This window comes from Copidosoma floridanum, unplaced genomic scaffold, assembly GCF_036245765.1.
Source record: "Copidosoma floridanum isolate Cflo_tuat_1 unplaced genomic scaffold, Cflo_Japanese_pri ptg000013l, whole genome shotgun sequence".
Classification (NCBI taxonomy): Eukaryota; Metazoa; Arthropoda; class Insecta; order Hymenoptera; family Encyrtidae; genus Copidosoma; species Copidosoma floridanum.
In genome coordinates, this window is record NW_028321890.1 from 32296065 (window position 1) to 32322728 (window position 26664).

At 40.5% G+C, this 26664-nt stretch overlaps 3 protein-coding genes across 4 annotated transcripts; 1 reads left to right on the top strand and 2 right to left on the bottom strand.

Moving 5' to 3' along the window:
• Window positions 1–8284: 8284 nt before the first annotated feature.
• On the bottom strand, window positions 8285–10138 carry LOC106637563 (CCA tRNA nucleotidyltransferase 1, mitochondrial). The gene is made up of 3 exons (XM_014350380.2): window positions 9958–10138; window positions 9223–9827; window positions 8285–9146 (listed from the first exon to the last, which is right to left on the bottom strand). The coding sequence occupies exons 1-3, from the start codon at window positions 10018–10020 to the stop codon at window positions 8336–8338; spliced, it is 1479 nt and encodes a 492-aa protein (XP_014205866.2). The 5' UTR covers window positions 10021–10138; the 3' UTR covers window positions 8285–8335.
• Window positions 10139–10479: 341 nt separating this feature from the next.
• Window positions 10480–13510, top strand: LOC106637613 (protein ST7 homolog). The gene is made up of 2 exons (XM_014350466.2): window positions 10480–10638; window positions 10861–13510. The coding sequence occupies exon 2, from the start codon at window positions 10928–10930 to the stop codon at window positions 12479–12481; it is 1554 nt and encodes a 517-aa protein (XP_014205952.1). The 5' UTR covers window positions 10480–10638; window positions 10861–10927; the 3' UTR covers window positions 12482–13510.
• A 127-nt stretch (window positions 13511–13637) lies between these two features.
• On the bottom strand, window positions 13638–26304 carry fwd (phosphatidylinositol 4-kinase beta fwd). 2 transcript variants are annotated; one of them, XM_014350465.2, is made up of 13 exons: window positions 25158–26304; window positions 19729–20105; window positions 18910–19206; window positions 18330–18835; window positions 18121–18238; window positions 17903–18037; window positions 17667–17827; window positions 17458–17588; window positions 17146–17376; window positions 16738–17031; window positions 16279–16655; window positions 15732–16204; window positions 13638–15649 (listed from the first exon to the last, which is right to left on the bottom strand). In XM_014350465.2, exons 2-13 carry the CDS (start codon window positions 20004–20006, stop codon window positions 15462–15464), a joined length of 3189 nt encoding a protein of 1062 aa, XP_014205951.2. In that variant the 5' UTR covers window positions 20007–20105; window positions 25158–26304; the 3' UTR covers window positions 13638–15461. The 2 variants fall into 2 exon arrangements, with proteins under 2 accessions (XP_014205951.2, XP_089446992.1); XM_089590866.1 differs by lacking the exon at window positions 25158–26304 and having other exon boundaries at window positions 19729–19835; window positions 19917–20105.
• Between the last annotated feature and the right edge of the window lie 360 nt (window positions 26305–26664).

The following is a 26664-nucleotide window of genomic DNA, read 5'->3' on the forward strand; positions in this document are numbered from 1 at the left end:
TACCACGCGCTCTCTCGAGAGCTTTTAGAATAATTTAATATAAAATCGCGTATGCGTTAGTGAGATTGTATTTATAAACAGAAACTTTGTTTTCCATTATCAAATTGTATTAAGGAGATTTTGTTGAAAATCGGTATTGTATTTTTGTATTATCGTTACGCGAAAAACTGTCTCAATCGACTTTAAAAAATGATAAATCAATAACTTTGTGCTTATGTGTACCTATAAAGAAAAAAAAAAAAAACAATAATATTTTGATACGCGTATGGTAATAACGTATAGCCTTAAAATTTCCACTTCCCTCGCATGAACTTATGACTGAGTCTCGCGTAGTTTCGACCCTCAAACACATCCAAAAACAGGTTCAATAATAGAGAAAAGGAGAAGCAGCACTCGAGAAAATCCCATAACGGAGTACGCCAAAACCCAATTCCCGCAGCGACCATCGTCGGTGCATCGCGCAGTGTATATACACGATAAGTATCATGAGATCATGTTGGAGTGTGTCTGTATATTATGTGGGCGTACCGAGTCTTTAAGGAGGGCTCCGGTATTATACCTGGCCTTTGGGCTCTTACTTCAAAAATATAACGGCGCAAATTTAAAAGACGAGCCAATTTCCGCTCACGAGAATTTGATGCGCCTCTAGTTCCGCGTTTAAAGCCTATTTACGTGGAATACGAGCTATTTCGGGAGATTGTCGATATTAGCGCTTCCGTGCGCGCCTCCGATGGAAAGACCTTGTATATATTTTCGTCCATCTCTCCCCCTCTAGTTGGACGGTGGGGATTAAACTCTTTTTTTTCTTTTTCTTTTTTTTTTTTATTTTGGTGATTGTTGCCTGTGAACAGTGTGATGTCATGGTGCAAGATGAATACTGCTTTCCAGCAAAGACGGTTAACAATTTGATTTATTTGCAGAAGTCTACTGTTCGTGAGAGTGAAAAATCTGAATCTTCGTAGGCACGATTTTTAAATAAATTATTACATTTGATATTATCTCATTTAACGATACACTTTTAAAAACTAGAACACAAATATGTGTATATAAATGTTATATTTTACACTACGACTGAATACAAGTATATTTTACGATTTTATTCAAATGATACAGATTTTTTTTTTTTTTTTTTAATGATATAGAATTACTCCAAATGTTTACCCAATAATTTCATGGAAAACTGGCACTAACTTTAGCAAACACCGGACAACTAAGGGAATAATAAATAAATGCTTACCAAATTTAGAATATCTTTAAGAATAAAAAAAAAAAGGTTGAATAAATGCAAATGTTTTCTCGCAGCTGAAATCTTCATGCAAAAATATGTTAAAAAAAAAAAGTGAAAAAAACTCGTGGAAACGCTCGAAATTCGTGGTTCATTTTACGTAAAAGACAACGCAAATGCATTAAATATGCACGGCTATAAGTACAAAATTTCCGTGGCAGTCATCAGGGTTACTTTCCCTTTTTACTCGAGAATATGCATCTTCAATTTTTTTTATGAAAAATAAAGTAACAGTCATGGTAAGCAAAATAAAAGTGCACTTGCGTACTATTTGCATATGCAATTTGCCACCACACCCTCTTTTCTTTCCTTTCTTCCGTAATCTTTCTCGTCTCTACCTCGGGATAACCACTTCACGAACTCCCACCTCTACGAAATAATATTAAAAACATGTCATCCTTACACTAAAATGACATATATATATATATCTTGAAGATAAAAAATAAAAAAACAATATCCGCAACTATTTGTATAGATTTACATACGCAATATCGTATGGACTCATGGCCCATTTATGGTAAAAACTTTGTACATTGCCTTGCAAAGAGTGTATATACAGTGGACACGCAGACACACTTACAGTTAAAATTATAAAATCACGGCGAACCAGCTGATGGAATATTAAATAAGAGCATCAACAATATAAAACAAAACAAAAATAACCAAAGTAAGGGGGAGTCCAAAAAAAAAAAAAAGATAAAAATTATACATGCTATGCGTGTATAGTATCGCATCAGCTCACTTTTAGCTAGAGGGAGAGAGGATCGAAGCCGAGTCGGCAACGCCGGGGGTAAACAGACTGCTAATTACCAAACTGATTGCACGTGTGTGACGCGGTAAAACAGAATTATCGCGTATACGTGCTCGCGACGAGGTCTCAGGTGGCCACAAGCTTGATTGGCCTCAAATATAACGTCGTTCACAATCATTACCTATATGTATACATTTTATTTTGATGCCCAACCTCCCTATTATCCGCGTTTACATATAGTTCCCAGTCACCAGTTGACGATTTCCACCAACAATCCCCCGACTATTTACCGGACGTGTACCTATGTATACGCAACTATTCAGCCCCGCGATGGTACAGACGTACACTTTATACCAAACATCCGCACCAAGCGTATATATGTACATACAGGTATAACCCACAGATACCTAAGGAGAAGACGAAAGATCGGTATACAGCGAGGGGGGAAAGTATCATCATGGAGGAAGCACGAAACAGACGGAATTCCGGGGCTTCAGCCGAGAGAGGACGCGAGTAGCCGAACTTCCCGGGCCGAGTCAAATCACGTGTATACTACCTACCCCTATAGCTCCCGCGGCGCCCCATTGTCTACAGCCCTCCTTTGGCCGGTCCTGTATACATACGAAACCGGCTGCACTACCCCTGTTTTGGTCGATCCACCCTATACCTGTAGGAGAGAAATTCCGGGCGAGTGGAATTCATCCCCTAATGAGTGCTCGATCGGCCGTACACCGATTCCTACCCTGTTACTGGGATGCTTTTGACTGTAGTCTTCGACGTTGTCTCTGTTGTACCATGGACATATAAGAAAATGGGGGATTATAAAAAATATACTCATCAAACTTGCAAACGCCCCTCCTTCTGTTTTTCAGTGTTTTATCTCTGCTATATTATGTACATGTTGTAATGAATGTTGCTAATCACTAACGGCGCATTGAAATATTAGGGTATAATTTACGGTAGAATCGCTAGATATGTTTTAATTTGTGTCTCCGTATAGCGAAGCAAACAACTATTGTATTTTATTATCCATTTGCACCGGGTCTGCGATATCTTTTCATATTCGCGACAATTTTACTATTTGTTTTTTTTTTCAACCGAACCCCATTGTTGTTGTTGTTGTTTGCCATTCGAGCATCGAAGCGTAGTCTATTGGCCCCAAGAGCGGCGGGATTTCGGATCAACGGAGGTAAAAAAGTTTCGAAGCCACGTTTCAGCGACAACAAGCCCCTGTCCCATGGCTCCGTGGACGGTGTAATTATAAAATACTACCAGTATATTATATACAAGAGCCGGATATGACGGCGTCCCCTGAGAAGTCGAGGAAAAAAAAATGTATATATATATATATACCTCTCGTAACTCCTGGTATGTATAATCTACAGTTCAGCCTCGATGAGTATAACGTACACCTTCTCCGCATAGACCTCTCGATCCGAGCTCTCGTGGCTTCGTTTTCTACCTTTTGTGTAAGTACTGCTTTTTTTTCTTCATATTGTTCCCATTTCTTGCTTAGCTCCCGATTGTCGCGCACGTTGTTATTCAGACACACCTAAACGTGTACAACACAGGTATGTATATTTACATGCACGGGGCTACTCGTTGAGAACAGCGAGAAAAGGGGGACACGACGAGCCGGCGAGCGCTCGTGCCTAATGACTCGGGAGATAAAAAGCTCGGACGAGAGGGGTAGAAAAGAAGAAGAAGAAGAAAAAAAAAAAAAAAGGAGGAGGGGTGGAATTAAGATGGACGAGGGAGGAGTAAGAAGAGATGGCGAAAGGGAGCAGCGTCCTGGGGAGGGCTACGTGGTTGTCCAAATCCTTGGCTGGTGGTGGAAGTTGGGCAGCGCGGAACCGGGTCAGCGGTGGAAAACTCGGGGCGCCTCGACGTGTCCTCGTAGGAGAGCAGCGGAGCTTTGAATCTGCCGTAATTTATATAAATATGAACCAGCTGATCGGTTACTTTTTTTTTTTGTTTTTCTGTCTTCCCTTTTGCGGTGTGCTCCTGACGCATCGTTTGGAATTTCTAATTTCTTTCTCTTCACTGCGCTGCTTTTTTTTTTTTTTTTTTTGCACGGGCGAATAATAAGCGAGAGCCCATCGTGCAGCCGAGAGAGATCGGGGTCCAAGTGCGGAGGAGGAGGAGGTGATTAAAAAAGTTCCGGTAATAAAAAGGTAAACAGGATTCCGTGGCGAGCTAGCCGGGTATTGTATACACACCGTGCGCCTCCCTTCTCTTTCCATCTCGAGAGTATTGTACACACACACACACATACTACGTGCGTGCGCTCGGGTGATTTCTTTTCCTTTTAATTAGTTGCTATACTTGCGTACACACATGCGGATGATTACTTTTTTTTTCCATTTCGCGGTAAATTTTTTTCAATTAGGATACGCACACGCACATAAAAAAAAAACAAGGTTTTTTTTCGAATTTCAGTCATAAAATGAGAGTAAACACAAAGTTGCTTTTCTGCTCTTTTCACGTACATATACTTGGTGTGTATAATTTTGCTTCGCTTAATTAACACTTGTGTACATACTCACGTGGATGATACATTTTTTCGGGGGTTCTTTTTTTCTGTTAAAGACGCGCATTTACGCCCAGACACGAGAGTATTGGCAAATATGATGTTTTTATCCAATTTCAATTTGAACATTGTACAATTTCAAAAAATAACTTTACCTATACACAAATTAGTACAATACGAATACTACGTCTGCAGATTTTTACAACTTTCGCAGCTTGACAATAAACCATTTGTGCATATATAATATGCATGAAAGTTGAAGGTACGAGTCTAATGTACAAGTCACGTCATCGTGTGGTCATAAAAAAAAAGAAAAAATTTGAATTTATGGAAGTGTATAATCCTTGTAAGAATCGTTACTTTGTAACTGCATAAGCTTTGTTCTTGCGACTGTTACATTTTAATTGCACACACTTGGAAAGTTTACGTTGACTACGTTTTGTACTCCAAACTATTTTTAAAAAATTCTGACAAGACGTTACTACAGCTCGGATTTAATTTTAACGTCTGACTCTGTGGAAGACATTATCTCTGGCACGTTGAATTTTTTTTAAAACTTTAAAAATACTCAACAGTAAATAGTAAAGAACCATTTCTTTTCACTGGAATTTTTTAATGTTTTGAAAACTGTAGTACTTTTAATTACTAAATGCCAAAGAACCGATTCCACGTCTGACCATACCAGGCTTGTTCTACTGAGTGGGTGTACAATACAATACAGTGATAGCATCCAAAAATTTTGTTCTATCGCTTGAGAACGTAAACAAGATGCTTGAACTGAACTGTAATTCAATCACGTCTCTTCTCACCAGATCGAGTAACTCGATGTGAAATGGACAAAAAGCAGCGCGTAGAGGCGAAGAAATAGTATAGCTATACGCAGTCACAACAAATGGAACGAATTCCGCTTGTATTTAATTTTTATCAAATTCGTGTTGGCGAACGCGCCGACACCTGCTTTGCGACGGCGTACATGTGTAGGGCTACAATCTACCCCGTCTCTTCTCTGCTGTAGTCGCGCGTTTGAAAGAAGGAATTGCGTGTGCTCGAAAGAAAGGAGATGCATTTCATTCGATCGGCATGTATAGATCCTCGTTCTGGTGTACCGTGAGGAAATTCCGAGCTATACGGTGCCAATAAATTTCCAATCTTTCAGATATTGTATTGTATTTTATCAAATTTCATCGAAGATACAACACGTGTACAAGAGAATCGTGTGAAATCGATGGAAGTCAAGCTCCGAGCGGTAAATATCATCGACGAGAAAATCATGGATTAATTGCTCAATGAGCGTTCTCCGGGTAATCGGAAAACAGTGAGTTGCATACCCAACTCGCGGTAACAACGCAGCCCCCACGCCCACCATTAAGCCCGTTTTTTTTTTGTTTTTTTTCATTTTCTCTCTACTGCAAAATAATATACACGAGCTTTCCACGTCCGTCACGTCGGGCTATAAAAGCTAATAGGGGACCGGTTGAAAGAAAGAAAGAAAAAAAAAAAAAAAAAAAAAATTGCATGCTGCTTTGCAAGGCGAGCCACGTGCGTGGTCCCTGTGATGAGGAGGAGGTGAAGGAGAAAAGGGTATATACCACCACGAAGAAGGAGAAAAGTCAGGGCACGAGCTGCTGCAGGTATATATATGTATACCCTAAATGCAACGTTGGTACATGCAGAGAGAGTCTCCTCGGCTAACCGAGCTTTAATTGCAAGCTTCGCGAGTAATTAAAGAAATAAAGAGAGAGAGAGAAGCAGGGTCTTTTCTTTCGAAACTATACGAGGACGACATCGGCCAGAGCATTTGTAAATAGGATGAACGGTATTGTGTATACGCAGAGGACAGCTATCCAGCCCTGCGGAGTAGATAATACCCATCCCCGGCTCCATTTCGCGCTCCGCAGCTTTCGTTCATTTTAAACGCGTACGTGTGTGTGTGTGTGTGTATCTTTATTTTTTTCTTTTTTTTCCCCTACCCCAGCACTAGCTCTCTCTTTTTTTTTTTTTTTTTTTCCTTTCATATACGACTGTGTGTCTCCTCTGCGCTTTTAGCACATTTTCCTTTAGCCTTTTCAGGGGTGTACACCGTGCACCGTCCAATTGGGAATGAAGCTTTTTTTCCCTCCTGTTCTCCTTCTTTTCTTTATATCGTTGTTGCCCAGTACTACTATATATACGTTCGAATCTGCTCGCCATACGGCTGCTGCGTCGGCTCTTTTCATTATACGCGCGACGCGGTGCGTGCTTTTTTGTCCGCGGAAGCAAAAGCTCGAGGCGATTTTGAGATTTTTCTATATGGTATAGGTACATAATATATATATACCCACGCGCGCGCTCCTCTCTGCGTTTATGCGTACATACCCTGTGTTGTACAGATACTGGTTTGCGAATTTACTTGAGCTTCATTCGATATACACAATTTGTCCTTTTTTTTTTTTTTTTTCTTTTCTTTTGCACGATTATTGGAGCTCGCGCTTATTTTGTTTTTCCGTTCGCTTTGATACGCTCGATGAGCTTCATTTGGTGCAATATAGACCACCCACCTGCATGTATGCGTGGAAAAAAAAAAAGATACATGTAAAGTAAATCTCCTTGGATGTATTTCAACAATATATTGGATGAGTAGGATGTTTGTGTGCCTAATATATATGTATACACTGGAAATGAAAATTATTTTTAAGAATAAGCCTTTTAAATAAGTCCCGTTGTTGTTTGTACAAGTTGGATGAAAGTGTGCCGATTCAAACGATCCTTCCATCAGCGATATCGGAAAAATATTTTTTAAATATCATCTAGCAGTCGATGTATAGCTTTTCACGGGACGGTTGATGGTTGTTTCGAAAACTGACGTGCAAAACAGAAAAACAGTGCCGAAGCTTGTACCTACATCATATACATGAATAAGTGTGTCACAGAAGCGATCGTCTCTCTTGTGTTTTTCCCTTCTGCCGGGCTTTTGATGTTTGCACACGCCAGTAAAATCAGGATCGTTATCCCAGGACACGTTCGACGTTCGAAAAATATCACTGAAAGGTACGCGTCAACGCGCTGAAATAATAATAAAAGTAAAGATAGAATAACAAAAAAAAGCTGACACGCTTAAACGTGTGTAGGACCTGTGTAGGTACACATGCATACAGAAAAGGGGAGAGAGAGAGACGAGCCGTTGAACCGAGAATAAATTTAATTAAAACTTCATTCGCTACAGCAAAGCTGCTGCTGGACTCCACTGAAAGCTCTAGCCGGGGATAGTTTAACCCGGTGTGTCGGCGTGTTTTATTGACAAACACTCTTTTCCCGGGGAGTGAGAGCCGACGAGTTCGTGGCTTGCAATAATCAGAACTGCTGCTGCTGCTGCTAACTGACAAACTAGCTGTCTCCAGCTCTTGTTTCTCGAATTTTATCGATTTAATCGCCTTTTTTTCAAAACAGCTCCCCCAACTCACGTGCTCAGAGCGCCAAAAGCCAATCTATCGCCAAAAGGAATCAGTATACACACCTGCGAGAGTGGGACCGAGTGCATATCGTAAAATATTCAATCATTGGCATACAAACTTACTTTCGCTTTAGGATTGAATGCTGACCCGCTCGATAAAGTACGTAGCAACCGGTGGATGTATGAACTCTCTCGTATACTAACAAATTTAACAAAAAAGTAGAGATGTTGTCGTAAAAATGAAGATAAACCTATACAAAATTGTTGTAAGAAAAATACAATGTTTTTATTAAACTACGCGTCCGTTTCAATAAGTTTACAGTCGTAAGAAATGGATGATCAATTCATCTTTGATTTCTTGAGTGCTTTCTGTTTCATACCCAATTCCATTTTCTTCTGTTTCCGTTTATTTAGATTCTCTTGGAATTCAGTCTCTGCATCCTCGACCATTTCTGGTACGTACTTTAGCAGCTCTTCCCCCGTCATCTGGAAATCACTGTCAACCCAAATATCCTTCAGCTTCGATATAATGATTCCAATCAATTGATTTTTATTTCCCAAGTAGGGTTTCAACATCGATCCGCTTACGGGGAAGTACGAGTCCCACTTTTCAAACTCCTCGAGGAGCTTTAGAGCGCCCTTGTACCTTAAAAATTCGCATATCATTTCTCTCAGATCGCGGATACTGTCAATAGTTTTCAAAACATGTGACTGGTATTTTTTCAACGGACGATCGCCCAGCAGATCGTCATCACGATTCTCTACTATGAAAAGTGCTATATTTCTGTCTATGTTGGAAAATCGCAGTTTCATGAAAAGCTGCAACACCTCCTCTTGACTGTTCAACAAAGCGGCAGCCCGTGAAATAGATCGCAATTTAACATTGTTATCCTCTGCTTTTTTACAGATTTCATAAAAATGTTCAACGTTTGGATTCTCTGGTAGACCCATGTACTTGGCACACCCGCAGTCTATCAGCATCGTTGTCATTTCTTTGTAAAAATTTCCTTGCAGAATCTTATTCCACTCTGTCCACATCCTTTCTCCTGATATCCTCTGAAGCCCTTCTACATTATCTTTAATAGCCTGTATTGTTTGTTCATCGTGATTATCTGGAGTATCAGCTATTCTACCGTAAAAGCGAAAATACCTGTGTAAAACATCGCACCAATAAGTTAAACAAACAAAAAATGTAATTTGATCGATTTTGACGTTTTAAATTTTACCTGAAAATTCTCAAAAAGTCCTCTTGTATTCTTCGAGCAGGGTCACCGACAAAGGTAACTTTTTTCTGCATCAGATGGTCGTAGCCATAAAAGTAATCATACACCTTGCCATCCAAATCTAAGAACATTGAATTTATTGTCAGATCCCTCCTACTGGCATCTAAAAGCCAATCGGTGGTAAACTCGACATTTGCATGCCTGCCATCAGTTGCAACATCAACTCTGAGTGTTGTAACTTCAAAGTTCTCCTTGTCATTGATCCTAGATGTGACTGTTCCATGCTTTTCTCCATTAGTATTAATCATTCTCACTTCTTCCTTCTCAAACATCTCTTTCATTTGATTAGGAGTGGCAGTTGTTGCAAAATCAACATCTTTTGGGTTGATGCCCATAAGAATGTCCCTGACGGCTCCACCTGCAATCCTCAACTCATGTTTGTGTCTTTTAAACATATCAACCAGCGTTTCCAACTCTGGTGTGAAAATTGATTTAAACTCTGGAGTGTCCAGTGTTTTGATAACAGGATTTTTCCTGTGTGGTGGCAAGTTTTCCCCAGGCATTATTTTTTTTAGCCACTTATTGGCTTGTAAAAACCGTTTGAAGATCTAAAAATACATTGATTAACAATTAACTATTTACTCGTATGAAAAAATATTTGAAAAATCAACTTGGGAAAAATTGAAAACAGAAGATCCTAACCTCTACGCCAGGCTAAAATTCAATAACAATACGTACATGAATGTGTTCACGTTTGCCAACCAGGACTAATTGTTTAGCAGCCGTAAAAATAATCTGCATTTCTGAACATTCACTTTTCTTTTAACTTTATATTAATCACATTACGGTACTCATATTTTTATCTCTGAGATCTAAAGACAACGCAAACACACGTGTAATACCCTCGTTCAATTGGGATAAAAACGTGACTAAGTACTTAACTAAGTATGCAAAAGACATGCAACTATGAAAAAACGAAAGCGTTAGTTCACACCTAAATAAGTAAAATAGTAGGATACTTTTGAAACGTAAACGCAGATTATTTATTTGATATTTTGGACTGTATTTGTAAAGAATTTTTGATCCATCGCGCTCTTTTGTGTACAAGTGAACGAAATGCCTCTGCAGTACGTTCTCGGAACTCTTCTAAAATATAAAAACCTTACGTGTAGACTTCTAAGTTGAATCACCTTATCAATGACAGACTGCCCTATAGTGTGTTATCATTTTTGTTTTGTGTGTTAAGCATCTAGTGTTTTCATGATACCTACATCGTTGGGATAACCAACAAAAATACGCCAAAGTATAATGATATAAATGTGTGTTAAAAAAATAAATTATCGGTCCGTGATTGACATTAATGTGTACAATTGTTATTTACTTGCTGATAAAAATAAAAAAATAACAATAAAAAGAAAGGTAAGCTGTCCCCTACTGTCTTTTACATTGCATGGACATGGCTTTGTATACGTCATGTACTTTCATTTATAAACAAGTGTGCACTTGCTTGGGTGTTTCGTAATACTGAAAATTCGATAAAATTGTATGATAGGTTCAAAGTGTCGAGTGAGTTTTGAACAATAATCTCGAAACAATTGAAAATCGATTCTGTTGCTAATTTGCTTCTCGTTTGTTTTGCAGATACACAGTGCTACAGACAACAGTGTTGGCCGGGAAATCAGCCTTTGATGACGATTTTCTGTACCAAATGAAATTTTTAACAAGCATGTTTGATTCCATGTTCCTGAGCACGTTGACTCCGAAATTTTATGTCGCACTAACCGGGACCTCGTCTCTCATATCAGGTCTCATTCTGATCTTCGAATGGTGGTACTTTAGAAAGTATGGTACGTCGTTCATAGAACAAGTATCCCTGAACCACATCTCACCCTGGATTAGCGGTGGGGACAATGGCTCCGAAAGTAATGGCACAAGTGCAAACAACACAAACTCTTCCAGTCAGCAGAATGTGCCCGAGTGCAAAGTCTGGAGGAATCCTATCAATTTGTTCAGGGGAGCAGAGTACGGGAGATTTTTCAACTCAACGAACAAAGAGCCTCTGACTTACTATGACATGAATCTTTCAGCCCAGGATCACCAGACCTTTTTCACGTGTGAGGGTGATATCGGCAAGGCTGAGTACGAGATCATGCAAACCGCTTGGAGAGAGCGAAGCACATTAGTGCGCATACAGGCAGCAAAAAAGGCACTGGAGCGCAATCCAGACTGTGCACCTGCTTACATTTTGCTTGCCGAGGAGGAGGCTCAAACTATTGTAGAAGCTGAAAAAATACTCAAACAGGTACTCAAAGTGGCCGAGAACAATTACAGAAAGTCGCAAAATACACAGCATCAGGGTGCCATAGCAGAGGCGATACACAGGCGGGACACAAACGTCCTCATCTACATAAAGAGGAGACTCGCCATGTGCGCCAGAAAGCTAGGCAAACTGAAGGAAGCTGTAAAGATGTTCCGAGACCTTACAAAAGAGGTACCTCCTATCATGAACGTCTTGAATATCCACGAGAACCTGATAGAAGCGCTCCTAGAGATGCAAGCCTACGCTGACGTGCAGGCGGTACTCGCCAGGTACGACGACATCAGTCTGCCAAAGTCGGCGACGATATGTTACACGGCAGCTCTGCTGAAAGCCAGACAGGTGGGTGACAAGTTCTCAACTGACTTCATCAACCGCAGGAACCTGAGTGCCGTGGAAATGGCGGCCGTTGAGGCGATACACAGAGCCGTGGAGTTCAATCCGCACGTACCCAAGTACCTGCTCGAAATGAAGCCACTGATTCTACCCCCGGAGCACGTGCTCAAGAGAGGTGACTCCGAGGCGATAGCCTACGCGTTCTTCCACTTGCCCCACTGGAAACAGGTAGAGGGAGCCCTGAATCTCCTTTACTGCACGTGGGAGGGAACATTTAGGCACCTGCCTACGCCGTTAGAACGGGGCCACCTCTTTTACCCGTACCCAACGTGCACCGAGTGCGCGGATCGCGAACTTTTACCCTCCTTCCACGAGGTCAGCGTCTATCCCAAAAAGGAGCTGCCCTTTTTCATACTCTTCACCGCGGGCCTGTGCTCGTTCACGGCTCTCGTAGCACTACTGACGCACCAGTATCCCGACACTATGGGCAACGTCGCCAAGTCGATGTTAAGCTGGCTGTCGCTGCCCTTCAACTACGTCCTCGAAAAACTAGAGCCCGTCGCGCCCACGAATCTCTGGCAGTACCTGCTGAAGACGCTGAGTCCCTAAAAAAGAAGCAACCAATGGACTGTCCAAGGCGCGTTGTGGTAGTTTTCCTGATCAAGGGAGAGCCTGGTGAAAATGGTCTCGATTTGTTTGACACGCTTTTTTTATTTACATAGCTAAGAATCTCTTTTTCTTAGGTATTTTATTTTAGACAATTCGACTTTCTGTGAAATTAGGTTGAGATAAACTGTGATAATCCTTTTTTTTATTATTTTTTTTTTTTATACTTTTTATTTGTATTAATTTTTATGTTTTTACTTGGCTGATTAAGAGACTTATTAGAGATCATTGGCGCTATTTTACAAATGACTTGTTCTAAGTTTTGTTTTTGAAGTAGGTAGCATTCTACCAGCCTATAAATGAAGAAAAAATACTGATTTCTATCTAATTACTTCAAAGTTCCCCAGATATTTTCACCAGGTGTATATCTCTGAACAAGCCCGAGAATCTAATGTGATATTTGCGATACTTAATCATTTTTTCCGTTCCTTATCTCTCAATCTCACTCATACCATACTTGAATGTAATAATAAATATGTACCCCATTAACTTTCTCGTTCCGACTTTCTGGTAAAAAAAGTGCTCACAAATTAATAAATCATTTTTAAGGTCCCAAGCAAGTGTATCTATACTTGTCTAATTGGGATATATAAAACGCATATTTATACATGTATATTTCGTACCATATCACAATATTTTTTTCAGCCAGACGGAACTACAATTTTAAGGACTGATGAACTGACAAATTTGTAAAAACAAAATGATTGATTACTTAATAATTTATAAGCTGATTGAATTAGTTGTTTTCAATAGCATTACCAAACTTAATGTACAAAATGCGAGTGTAATGAGCATATATGATTCGAACTGAAACGATACCGTATTTTCGTTAATTTTTTTTTCGTTCATTATATGTAATTTATATACTGAGTAATGCATTAATTTTTTGAGGTGTGTGCGACATCGCTCATCACTATGTATGAAAGTGATTTGAAAACTAATTGAAACGAATAAAAAGAAGTTTTATTCCTATCAAGTCGTTTTTATTTACTCTTTAATAGTGATAAATATACCTTGTTTCATAAAAAAAAAAAAAAAAAAAAAATTCCACAATACAAACTGGATGGGTGGTTACATATGTATAACAAATTAAAAACAATTTACTTGTGATTTATATTTATTCGATATTTTATGTCATTAGTAGCTTGTAATGAGGCAAAAAGAACGAGGCAGACCAGAAACATAACATATAAAATATTAACGCCCCCTACAAAAAGACCAATTTAATCTCTCTCTCTCTTTCTCACGCACACGCACACACCACAATCTTCCTCAAACCACCTAAAATAGGAACATGTCTCCCCTTGCAGTTAATATTCGTTTTTCACTTTTATATTTTGCCATTTAAAGCTTCCAAATACACGTGTCGTTACAATAGCATACACTGGCCTGTCCGTTGATCAATGAGACAACAAAGATAGAAGAAAAAGGAGAGATAAGACACTTTGAAGTCACGCAGGCCTTGTACATATGAATATGTGTATATATATATATTTGATTTGAAAAAGAAAAGACAATCACTCTGTCATTTAGCAAAAAGTTATAACTTAGACTTGTTCTTCCGTGGCTTTGATTCGAAAGCTTTGCACATTCATTTTGCAATTACAGGCTAAACAATTAATCGATTATTTATGTACAATAGGTTTTTTTCTCTTCGTCTTATTCCAAACAAGATAATTTAAAATGCTTCACGCGACGCAAAAACACTTAGCGTTGACTCTTTCGGTTTTTTTTTTGTTCTTAAACTCCTACTTCGTTAAACAATCATTTTTTCTGCAAACTAAGACGCGTTTTCATCTTAGCGCTTCTTTATGATTTTTTATATTTATACAACTATGAAATTACTTTTAAGAACATATAAAAACTTACGATTGCAAATTTAAAAAGTTCACTGTAATTAACTTTGCTATTATTTATGCTGGAATAACATTTTTAATAGCAGTGTTAATGCCGTTGTATTATACATATATAAAGTAAGAAACATTTTGAGTATTCAACTCTCGTTGACCATTTATTTGCATCATTTTTTTTTTCCACACTACGCATAGTCTTGAGGGTAGTAGTATTAAATTCATAGCCACCCTTTTACTCTAAAATCGTTTGCTGGTATCATTCATAAAATCAACTATATATTCGAGAACTAATTGTTATTTTGTTCAATTTTTCCATATATATGTACATTTACAGATTGCTCTCTTTATAATGAACAATTTGTTTTTGTTTTAAATACACACACTTACTATAGCATTACAATTTGCTATTTTTCTTTCGTCAATCTCGTTTGCAACTGTCTTTTTTTCTACTTGTGTAAGGCACCTTCAACAAATGACAATAGCAGTTTCACGTTTAACTACAACGCTACAAGATTTACATACCTGCGTATCAATTTTCATCTTGACACGCATCAGTCATGTTCCATATTTTATTTATACCAAAGTCTATGTAACAAAAACGGACACTTTCTTGAATAACCGTCTATTGTATTTTTATTTTTTCATACAGCCCATCACTTTTTACGTAGAACATTTTCGCGACACTTGCACACATTCTTCTCTGTTCACTAAGAACTCGTCAAAAATTTTTTAATTCTTTTACTCGGAAATCTAAACTTTTTGATGTACTTTTATTTACTGGTAATATTGATTTGTCTTTTGAAAGAAGCTAAAACCGCAGCACACGAAATACTAAATATTGGTCAGTCTTCGCCCCACTTCATATCGATATAATCAGCTTTTTTTGTTTCTGGAATGCTATGAAGTGTACTTTATTGTTTATTTCGAGATATACGAAGAAGCGTCTATAAAATTTTTTCGAATAAATCCTTCTCTAAAGACATTAATGTAGATGATGAAAAATCTAAAGTTATCTAGTTCATTTTTTTTTTTTTGTTTTTTTTTTGTATTCAATACAAACATTCTTACACTTAAAGCGTGCCGTTCGCAAAGTACTGGTACCGATCGTAAAGTTTCGTGGACCACGAGTGCAGGCTACCCTCCACCAAATCGTCGACGTGCTTACGCAACTGGTCTTCCGTTAGGGTCAGGTGAAATCGATTCTTCAAACCTTGAACCGTTGATGCAGCTCCATTACGGAAACACGGCAATTGAGAACCTATATGAAAGTAAACACAATATTGTCACTCAGTTAAAAAAAAAAAAAAAAAAAAAATTAAACTCTTTATCGCAAGACTTACCGGATATCATTATTTCAACGAGGTTCACAATCTTGTCCATGTGTTTTCTCGCGGCAATCAAGCCTTGCAAAATCAAAGTCTTGAACTCCTCGTACATCTTGGACTGATTGCCACCCATCACCTCAACGAATTCGGGCGTGAGTTTGAATGGACTCGTTTCAAAGCCAAGATTTTTAGGCGACGTTGACAGTATGAAGCCAAAATCGATATGAATAAGGTGACCATTGCTGTGCAACAGGATGTTGCCATTGTGACGATCTTTCACTTGAATTAAATAGCTAACCAGACAATACGCGGCGCAGCTCTGGACGAAATTATTTTGTGCGATGAGGAAAGCCTCCGAATCCGTGGGACCGAATTCTCGTTCAAAGTATTGCAGTAGGGTCAACTGACAATGCTTTTTGACTTGATGCAGGGAAACTGTGTTCAATATAGGCTCGATGAGCCCGCTATCGTTCGAAAGGCAAAGGATTCTGAAAGCAAAATTTTCAGTGTGAACCATAAAAACAAAGAGCCATAATCTTATTTTGTAGTTTAATTTACACACTTGTATGGACGCAACCACAGAGGAAGCTTCTCTTCCTGCCAGACCTTCTGTAGCATGACGAGCAGCTGAGATGCCAAAAGCTCTTGACGTAAATCGTCGCCGCACTTGACAATTACGGCGAGAAGACGCCAAGAAGCCAAGTGTCCGTAAGGACTCGACTGTCGTATTCGCTTCTGCTTCAATTCCCAGGGCTCTTTGAGCACAGCAGCCGATGGATCCTCAGGATCGTGATTAAAAGTTGCCTTGGGCGCTGCTGCCATCTCCGTCAATCGCCGTTTGATCTCACCAGGCGCAAAAACCGGTTCACGACTGTCCGACGATTCCTGGCTCAGCTGCGATATCGTGTCTCGGTCTTTCGTCTTGCGCAACTGTAGGTACTGTTTAGCACAATTGAAATCAATTAATTGGCTTCAGAGTTGGGTGCTTTGAAAAATTTTAACACATATACAAATTTTTAACCTGTTGCGTGATGTCGTCGTCCTCCTGACTCCAACAGTCGTTGGGATCATCATCGATGAAATTAAACGAAACATCGGGATTCTTTGAGTAGCCAATTCTCACGGGTGTCTGCTTTGCAACTGGCAATGACTGCTCTTCGCTTGGCACATTCGTTTGTTCGGCGGATTGTTCGGCGCCTGTCAGATTCTCCTCAGATTTCGTGTGTCTCAATGAACTTCCCATTATTTTCGTTGGCACTGGGGATGTGTACAAGTCATCGACTTCGATAACCTCTACATACATGATGTATGGGGCCTAAAAATAGCAAGCAGGTATTAACGCCCCGAGTACTAATTTACTCGCTTACGTAAACAACGAGTGAAGGCCAAGAACAACTATTACTGTGAGTCGTAAACGTTTATCGCTTACCTTGTCTTTGCTATTAAGAACTGCCGCATACTGGGGTGGAACTCGGACAATGTGATGAGGCACGGCCGAATGCAGAGGTAGCCATACCCTGGCTGGGAGATTCAAATTCAGAGTATTGAGCTCGGCGACGAGCTGGACCGTTTTGCCCTCCTTGGTGGGAATCGTGCTGAGCAGCTTCCCAATCGTAATGAGTGCCCGAATGAACTCGAGCTCCGGTGCGAGCCGAGGTGCCTGTTTATCATCAAATATTTGATTGTATGAATTTTTAACGGTAAATTTTAAGAAAAAATTCTTTTCGAAATGAAAACTAACATTGCAGACACAATCAGTCTTCTGGCCCCGTAAATCGTTCACTACTCCTTGGCAGGAATCAAAGCAGGTACATCCATTGTCAAAAGCACGACCAGAACTAAGGTCGCCGAGACTAACTTTGTTTGTTATACCTGCGTGAGATTTTCTCGTCAGTTGACAATGTAATTTATAACAAAAGTCGAAACAAGAGAGTATTAGACACAACGTACCGGAATGGTTGCGACGCAGACTTTGAAATAGTCCAGTGGCATCCGATTGAGATCTTTGGTGGGTTTTTTTGTTAGGAGATGATGATACTACATGCTGAACGATAGATAGAGGAAGAGAAAGTGGGACTTGTAGACCAGACGGACGATGTTTTCCCTTGGGTCTGAAATTGATAAAAAAAAGTATGTAGCAGCTTTATATGTAGCAATATTTGACATAATTTAGGTATGCTAATTACCTAAGCTCGCCTGAAAGTATTAAATTTTTCAGCTTGGTCCCGTGGGATTTCTTTTTCGATGGCAAGTGCGTGTCGGAACTATATGCATCCAGCAACCAAGCACATTTTAACGAAAAGTCCACCGAATGCCTACACCTGAAACCGAAAGAAAAAAAAAATAAGATAAATAAACGATGTTTGCATTAAAACGATCTTGCTTTAATGTTTGAAACTCCTACCTATAGACGAGATATGGATAAAGAACTTCTATAAGATCGTGCAATTGTATGTACATTAAAACCAATTGTGGCAAATAGCAATCCACGTCGCTATCCGGGAAACTAAACAGCTTGTTACCTAAAAGGAGAGAAAAAAAAAAAACGTTAAAAATGTTAATGTCGGGCTGTCTCACGAAAAGTAAGTTTCACCATAAAAACATTATATTTACCGAGATAGCTCTGAACCCCAGGTTCCTTGGAATTGAACAGATAGGATATAGCCATAGACATGTCAAAGACTTGGCTCTCAAATAACCTCAGCAAACAGCCTTCCGAAGGCTTAGGCTGTGTAGTCTCCTGCCTCTGTATTTTGGGCTGTTGTTGCTTTATTTCAATATCCGGTTGTCCAGCACCGCAGCACAGCGTCATCGCTGCTCCAGCCAAATGGTTGCCGAGAGGAACTGCAATTTCCAACTGCTGATCCGATACGGTGGCAAGCGGCTCCTCGTCATTTTGCAAAGACTCCGCTAACGAAACGGGAAACAACGCGGTCGGCTTCACCTCGGAACTACACATGTGTCGCTGTTCTTCCTCGAGCGCCAGCTGCATCGAGGACAACGAGAGGTTGTTGCTACTGCAGACTTCGCCGTCCACCACGTCGACGTCCATGTCGCCGGGCTGCGACAACGACGAGTCCAAGCTCTCGCGGCTGTGCAGGTGATCGTCGCTCGACTCCCTGTCGAGATACCACAGTGCGACGATTAGATATATTCAACGCATCAAGAGACAAATATAAATAAGCAGACAAACCTAGTCGTGATATTGGCGGTGTCGCTGGAGGAGCCACTGTCGGAGCCACAAAGGATCCCAGAGTCGTCGGAGCCAAGGCTAGCCAAATCCTCGCGTTCGCGGCTACGGCCCTTACAAGTCGGCTGGGATTTTGCAGCCGGAGTCGGATTCGTCTCGCATTCCGGACTAGGCGTGACGTCGACTTCGGGAATACCCTGGAGCGCAGGAATACAAGAGTCCAGACTGCGGTTGCGGTGGTGAAGCGTCAAGGTCGTGACCGTGGCCTGCGGCACCGGCGGCAGCAGTATGCCCATCGACCTGCACGTTACAACCAATATTTGTTTTTTATTCCAGTACTTTACTGCCTACTTTGTACAACCTTAATATATATTTCACATAATACACTAAAACAGTCTTTGCACACGAACAGTCGTCAGAACGGTCTTATCTCTAGATACGTGATGCGTCAAATAAATTAAAAAAAAAAAAAAAAAAAAGATAAAAAAGTATATACACCTAGTACTCTACTCCCCTTATCTATCTAAGCTCAAGATTGCACAATATCTTTCATTTGTATAAGTACATAATAGATGGGTTGAAAAATCGGAGCCTTCGCATATCACAATGATTGTGTATTGATACTCAAGTACTGTTCGTTGTGGTGTGACAACTCTTACTTTTTACATTTCATCAATTTAGTTTGCATGGGTAATATTTGTATAGGAAAGAAAAACACCTCATCAGTGGTGTAGCAGAGCAAGTAACAAAAATAAAAATGTGACGGAATGACAATGTACGCATCGGCTAGGGTATAGTTAATTATATATTGTGATGTATTACCTAAAGTCGAGGCTGTGGTTACGCTGATGGGTGGTTAGCCGATTACGGCCGTTGGCCTGATGCGCGCTCGGCCTGCCGTGAACGAGCGGTACGTTGCAGCCATTGAGCTTGTTGCCTATCCTCTTTGAGGGTGCGGCGTTGTTGTAGTTCTCTTGTTTCTGTGGGACAGGATCCACGAGGTGGACGACCGGGTCCGCCGAGCCCAGCTTCGTCGAGCCGGTGATACTGCAGGTGGACGACGCAGCAGCCACTGCCGAGACGGCTATTACCTCGCTCATAGTACTGACGAATGAGCCCTCGCTTCGCCAACAGTCATCTGAGCAGATGCATCCTCTCGCTGGACTGGTCTGCTGCTGTGGTTGGTGTTGCTGCTGCTTCTGTAACGACACCAGATTTTAGTTGAGAGCTACTAAGCTATGGGTGAGAGGTTTTTTTACAAGGGGAAAAGTTGATGACGAGGAGAACCGGGAAACAATCGGCACGGCGTGCCATCGCTGAAATCTCCGGGTGCTCAAGGATACGGCACGAGTTTGGGGAGGAGGGGCAGTACAAAGTTATACGTCTCGTCGCTGTTTACCATTTGTTTTTTTTTATTCGCGAGAGCGCCGAGTGGAAGAAGATAATGTACATGTATATGGTAGAGCTCGCGTGCACGGTGTTGAAAGAATTTTAATGATTCGTATTATGCGCGCCTTTTTTTTTTTTTTTTTTTAGTTAGAAGAAAATTGGCATTCTAACGGGTGAAAGTTGCCTGCTGCTCTTAAATTACCGGCTTCCTAATTGCAAAAACGGAGAAATATTACAACAGCCAAAAGCAGACAGATGTTGAGAAATAGCTGGAATTGCTTTTTTTTTTTTTTTTTTTTTTTTTTTAATTTATTTATTGACTTTTTTTTTAATAATAAAAAAGTACTCTACCGCCAGTGTGATTCAGTAACACTGAGCGTTGAATTTAATTTTTTATTAATCACATATTATTATGATTAATGAAGCTGAAACCGACTGCCAAATCGTAGCAGTGACAACGTATCCAATATATACCCAATTTTACTTTCATCATAGATACAATAAACCGCAATAAACAAGTTAAATCGATTTCACTGCGAAACAAATCGAACGCTCGTTCAATGGTACTTTAATTAGACGACCAGGAAGTTGATTTATATCGAACTTGTTAAAAATTTTATACACGGTACCCTGATTGTTAAAAAAAAAAAAAAGAGCAAGCGAAGATTACCATTAGAGAATAAAAAAGAGGAACAGTAAAGTATATTATAAGCTAAACAAAAAAAAATTATTTCGCGATTAATGCCAACAAACAATATTATCGTCCATCAAAAACCCGTGAATCTTTCAGTTAGCAGGTACGGCATTAACTGGAGGAGAAGAAAGAAAAAAGAGGTGCTTAAAGAGTCTTGAAAACAATGGAAGCCTATAGGTAGTCGGAGCAAAGAAAGTATACCCCCGCGACTCTCTTTCTCCTCTCATCAGTGAGTATGAGGCCAACGAAACTCTGTTCGCCACCAGCTGCTGTATAAAACCATACAGTATATTGCCCAAAAGTTCAAGTGCCCTTCCCCGTTTGAATTTTTATCAGTCAACGGCACACCCGTTACGCCCCACCCGCTTTTGCTTCTAATTACCTCGTTATCCCTTTTTCCTGAAGCATCCACACAGTTTACTGTAGCATTTTATCGAGTCAAAACGGAAACGAGCCAACAGAGAGCAATAAACTGTTTCAATGAAAATTAAATTCCTAATCAAGTCACAGTCGCAGCTAACCGAGCCATTGGAGGTCGTCGGCTCCGGTGCACAATTATAATATTGTACCACCAGCAAACGCGCTTCCTTCTCCCTCGGTCGCTGAGAGATAACGGAATCTAAGATCCTCTTTGGGTCGGACGCTCATCGCCGAATTTTGGTTTTTCCGCGCAGAGCAGCGATGCCGTGCTTCTGCGCGTGGAACTTCGATTTTCACCGACACGAACCCCCGCACGCTTGGGAATTTCGGAGCGACAACAGCATCCCATCCATACACGTATACATACACACGAAAACTTTCACGCTAAGCTGATAAAACAACAACGAACTCGTCGGTCCTCTGACATATATGTGTGTACAGCTTCCCCCAACGCATGCCCCTGGGCTTTTGTGTAAACTCATCACCTTCGTCATCATAGGTGACATATTTTGTATTTTTTTTTTGTTTGCATGAAGGATAGATGGATAACACGATTGAGATAAAAACACTTTTTCATTTACTTTACTTCTCGATTCGTGAATATTATTATTATTATTATTATACCTGTGCACACATAAGTTAACTCTGGATAACTCTGTTGTCTATATATGTATTTCCGGGAACACCAACTTTAACACATTGTCGCGATCCAACAAAGCATGTAAATATTATTCGTGTCTGTTAAAAAGTGTTACTCTTTCCCACTGTGTTATCGCGCATGCATTTTTCTCGCTGAACGTATTACAACAAACCGTAATCGATGTATAATTTATACGAAACTTCGCAATTTCCTTCATCAATAGAAAAAATCGAGCTATTTTATAGATTCACATTTTTGGGAGCAACAGCTCCTGTCGAGGGGACGTTATTTAGAGTATTAATGAAAAGCTAGTTAGCGAGGAAAAAAAGTTTTGATCGATCGATTAAGTACACACAACAACACTTGTGCATCAGCTTGTGTCAACAACAACACGACGCGCGACTTTTGTTGTAACGTTTTTGCTCATTTCTCGATTATTTAAAGAGATACACACACAATACAACGCAGCGAATGGTTATGCTTTGCGGAAAGAACTTGTGCCGATACTCGAATTTTTTTCTCTTCTTTTTTTTTTATATTTAAAGCAGCGTAAATAGCTCTCGTATAGCTCGATATCTCGCTCGACGTCACTGCCGGTACAACGCACACTTGAGCGCATCGCTCTCGGAATACATTATCAAGTTTACCCGACTTTGAATTTCAGTGTCAAACAGCACAATACACATTGTGACGACGATTATAACAATGGATACTCGGTTTTGCGAAAATCGAAAGAGAGAGAAAAAAGAACACTGCGATACGGCAACAAATGGGACTTTGTAGGGTATACGCGCGACGGAGCCATAATGGTATTACAAACGTTAGTAGTTGAAATCGTAAAAAAAAAAAAAAGAAGGTTGAAACGAAGCAGTGTGAGACTCTTTGCATCAGGTAAACGAGGTCAATGGCTTGACAAGGACCGTCGATTAAAGTTAAAACGAGGAAGAAACTCTTTCGAAGTGCGAAGTAAGTGGCATGACACACATTATTTTTCTACTTTTCTTGCACGACTGTATAATAACTGGACAAAAGCAATTCTCGAGAAATCATTACCCATTAAAATTGCCGAAGCCACTGTGGAAAATTTTTTTTATGCATCTATCGCCCACGTTAACAGAAGTACGCAAACATAAATGTGCGCCGGGTATTTAACGTTCTTTTATGTACTAAAAAAAACTAAAATACAAATGGAGAACCTGGAAATGGAAGGATGGAGGCTGCTGCGACAAGTGCCATTGCCCACACGATGGAAAAAAATGGTAAAAAAACGCTAGCAAACGGAACTACTCTAATCTCCCAAACCGTGGAACGGAATGCATGACATGTATACGTGTTCGAGAAATCCCCTCTGAACTGTAATACCTAGTAGGGGAGAAAAAAAACCCCAACGGTCTCCTCTCAAAATAAAACACAGACGCGCAGGCCACTGTAGTAAAAAAAGGCCTGTGCTCGCGAGCCTAATAAAACTGTCGCGCACAGAGTTGCAGCCGGATCAAGTGGGTAAATTGCGGGTACCCGTACTCACGAGAGTAAGTACGCACATTTGTATTATAGTAATACAAGTATAGTAGGACCTACGCGCAAATATATAAGCGTACATATGTAAGAGATGCGAGTGAGAATCAAGTAAAGAGAGAAGAGAGAATTACTTGGTGGTGCAGGCTAACTAACAGCCGTCGTGTGCGACCTGCACAACCACAAAGACGACGACAACGAAGACTTTCACGTTTTTCTCTTTTTCAAGCTATACCTATGGCAGCTGCAGCAGCACAGCCTCTGGGGAGAGGAATCTAGGCTACAACCGAGCTGTGTGCCACCGCTGCTGCTGCATTCCGCTCTCCCGTAGAGCGTCAGACTCCGGCACGGGTATTATCTATACATGTACTTATCTACGGTCCACTTATAAAATACATGAGCAGCTGTTGTGGAAGAGACAGGCATACTTTTGTTTATACTTTTCTTTTTTTCATTCAACTGCACACTGACGCAGGAAAAACTATTCATCACATGGGATGGCAATATTGTGGACAACAAAAAAGCAACCCCAGCTTGATGTGTAGTAACCAATACAACCTGATTAGTATGGTATATTATGTATGGACGTACAACACGATTCCTTAATTCAATTGTCCATATTGTTATGAAGGTTATATTAATGCAACATTGAAGCGATGCAAATGACCAACACCCCTATTATTCTTTAACTACATGATAATGGGTATAGTACGTACTTGAAAGTAAACAAGTATTTATGTAAATATAGTGACAATAACCATTGAACGAACATAAAAAATATGTGCATGCATTCACCTCTCCAAGAGCGAGAGAATTCACCACAACTTTCCGGTCTCCGGATGGGCGGCTGCTGTGTGGTCAACGACGCGTCACGGCACACCCATTCGCGACCATGAGGTAGGTACCACTACTCTTTTGGAGGGCTCTCTTTCACACCAAGATTTCCAACCCCCTTACCCCTTCGAATGCATTTCCCTCGTCTCGTGGTTCAATTACAATCAGTCTTACAATATATTATAGAGGTACGCATTTTTAACATGACGGCGGCGTGCACTTTTACGGTACTAAATTAGTAGTAAATCAGTTATGGAAACAACGTATAAGTAGAGATCTGAGACAAGAGACGTCGGCGACTCGGCAAAAGCAATCTCGCACGTCAATGCCTCTTATTCGTGTGTCTCGTGGGTGCGGGGGTGTAAGTATATATAATATGTGTATGATACGTATATAAGAGACCGACTATGGAGAGTGAGACTGAGACGCCCCTCGTGCACATGTATACACGTACGTACGATACGCCCTGCCTGGATATCACATTTATATGGATACACACTTACGCGGACGGAAGATAAAAAGAAGCGTAAAGCCGCAAAAAAAGGGGGGCGAAGAACAACATAAATAAAACAAAAAATACGAGGTGGAGAGGGAGAGATAGATATGTGTATACACACGAGTAGCAGGCAGGCGTTTGCCATCACTTTCAAAGGGGGAAGATGAGATGGTTCAAGAGAGAGAGAGGCTGAGAAGAAGCTGTGGAGGAATGTGCACATTATATCCATGTGCATATACGCTATTTACTTGGGTGCAGCTCACCTTGCTGCCTTATTGTCGGCTTTGTATTACGTAGTTCTTTTCCTCTACCACCTCCTTCTTGTCTTATTCTTGTCGACGTCGTCGTCGTCGTCGTTTTTGTTGTTGGTACCGTCTCCTTCACTCTTTACTTATAACTGATATTTTTATTAACTATCCCAGATGGATAACACGGGACATGAGCGCGTGTATAACTAGTTTAACAACACTACACTTTTGGGAGCACTATTCCTCGCTGCCCGGGAGACATACGCGCGCGCGCGCACTCACACACTTTCAACTGAGCTGAACAGAACTATTGCAGGGCGTGGGTGAACAATATTATATGTACCACTTGGAACCCAGTCAGAGAAGGCCGAGGGGCCAAAAGGGCCTTGTCGATATTTCTCTTCTCCACTATAATTACACGAGGATAAAGTGGTCAAGTTATCACTGTCTATGGATCTAGGCTGCAGCAAGTGAGACCCAAACATATAATTATGCAAGGTAAACTGAATTCTTGAGATTCCACTTTATAAAAATAAAAAAAACACTTATCAGTTGGAGCTGAGTCACGTCATTTAATATAAAATACTTGGTGCCCTCGCGATATGCTACTGCTGGAGTAAATAGCAGCAGCAGAGCAGAGATAGCAGTGTGGTGGCGGCGGTGTGACGGAGAACTGCGAGGAGAGACGCAAATGGCCGACTCTCTCCCCTTCCCCTGGAGCAGCAACTGTATACGATACGTGAGCCTGACTCTGTTCTTGTTTTTTTTTTTTTTTTTTTTTTTGTTTCGCAAAACAATTCCCTGTACACAGAGATGTGTTAAATACTTGTATTCGTGTTTGCTCCGCACCAAATGACAATCGGTAAGTATGTATTATACAATGCACACGCGCAGACGAGCATGTAGAAAAAAAAACACTATACTGTAGGTAGGGCTTATTTTACTCCAACAAAAAACGGAATGTCAAAGAAACTGTATGTACTTCACATACGCAAAACACACGCAGACATACACACACAAAACGAATAAACTAGCAGCTGTCCGTTGACCGTAAAAGAAAATCTCAGTGCCTTTGCCAGTTGAGAATGAAAATCTAACCTCTCATAGGCTGTTGCTGCACAGTTTTGCAGACAGCAAAACTCTTGGCCTCCGCACTTTCACTATACTTATATTTTCCAGAGAAAGACAAGGGTTTTCGGGTCGTCTTACCAAACATCGTCTCCGCCAACACACACGCACCGACTGAACTGACTGAACTAACTCTGCCTCAAGCAGCACTTCAGCGAGCAAAGTCAGTCAAGCCAAGCAAAAAAGGTTGGGGTGGGGATAGCCTGCTAGCCGTGCCTTGCAGAGAGGCAGAGGGGGCATGTGTTTATTGTTATGGAAGTAAGAGGGAGACGAAGAAAGTGCAGCGGTGCAGCGACGAACAGAGATTTATATATATACACACATCAAACTAATATATATATATATAGATATATATGCGTCATGTGTCGCGGTCGCCGAACGTGATTACGTGAAT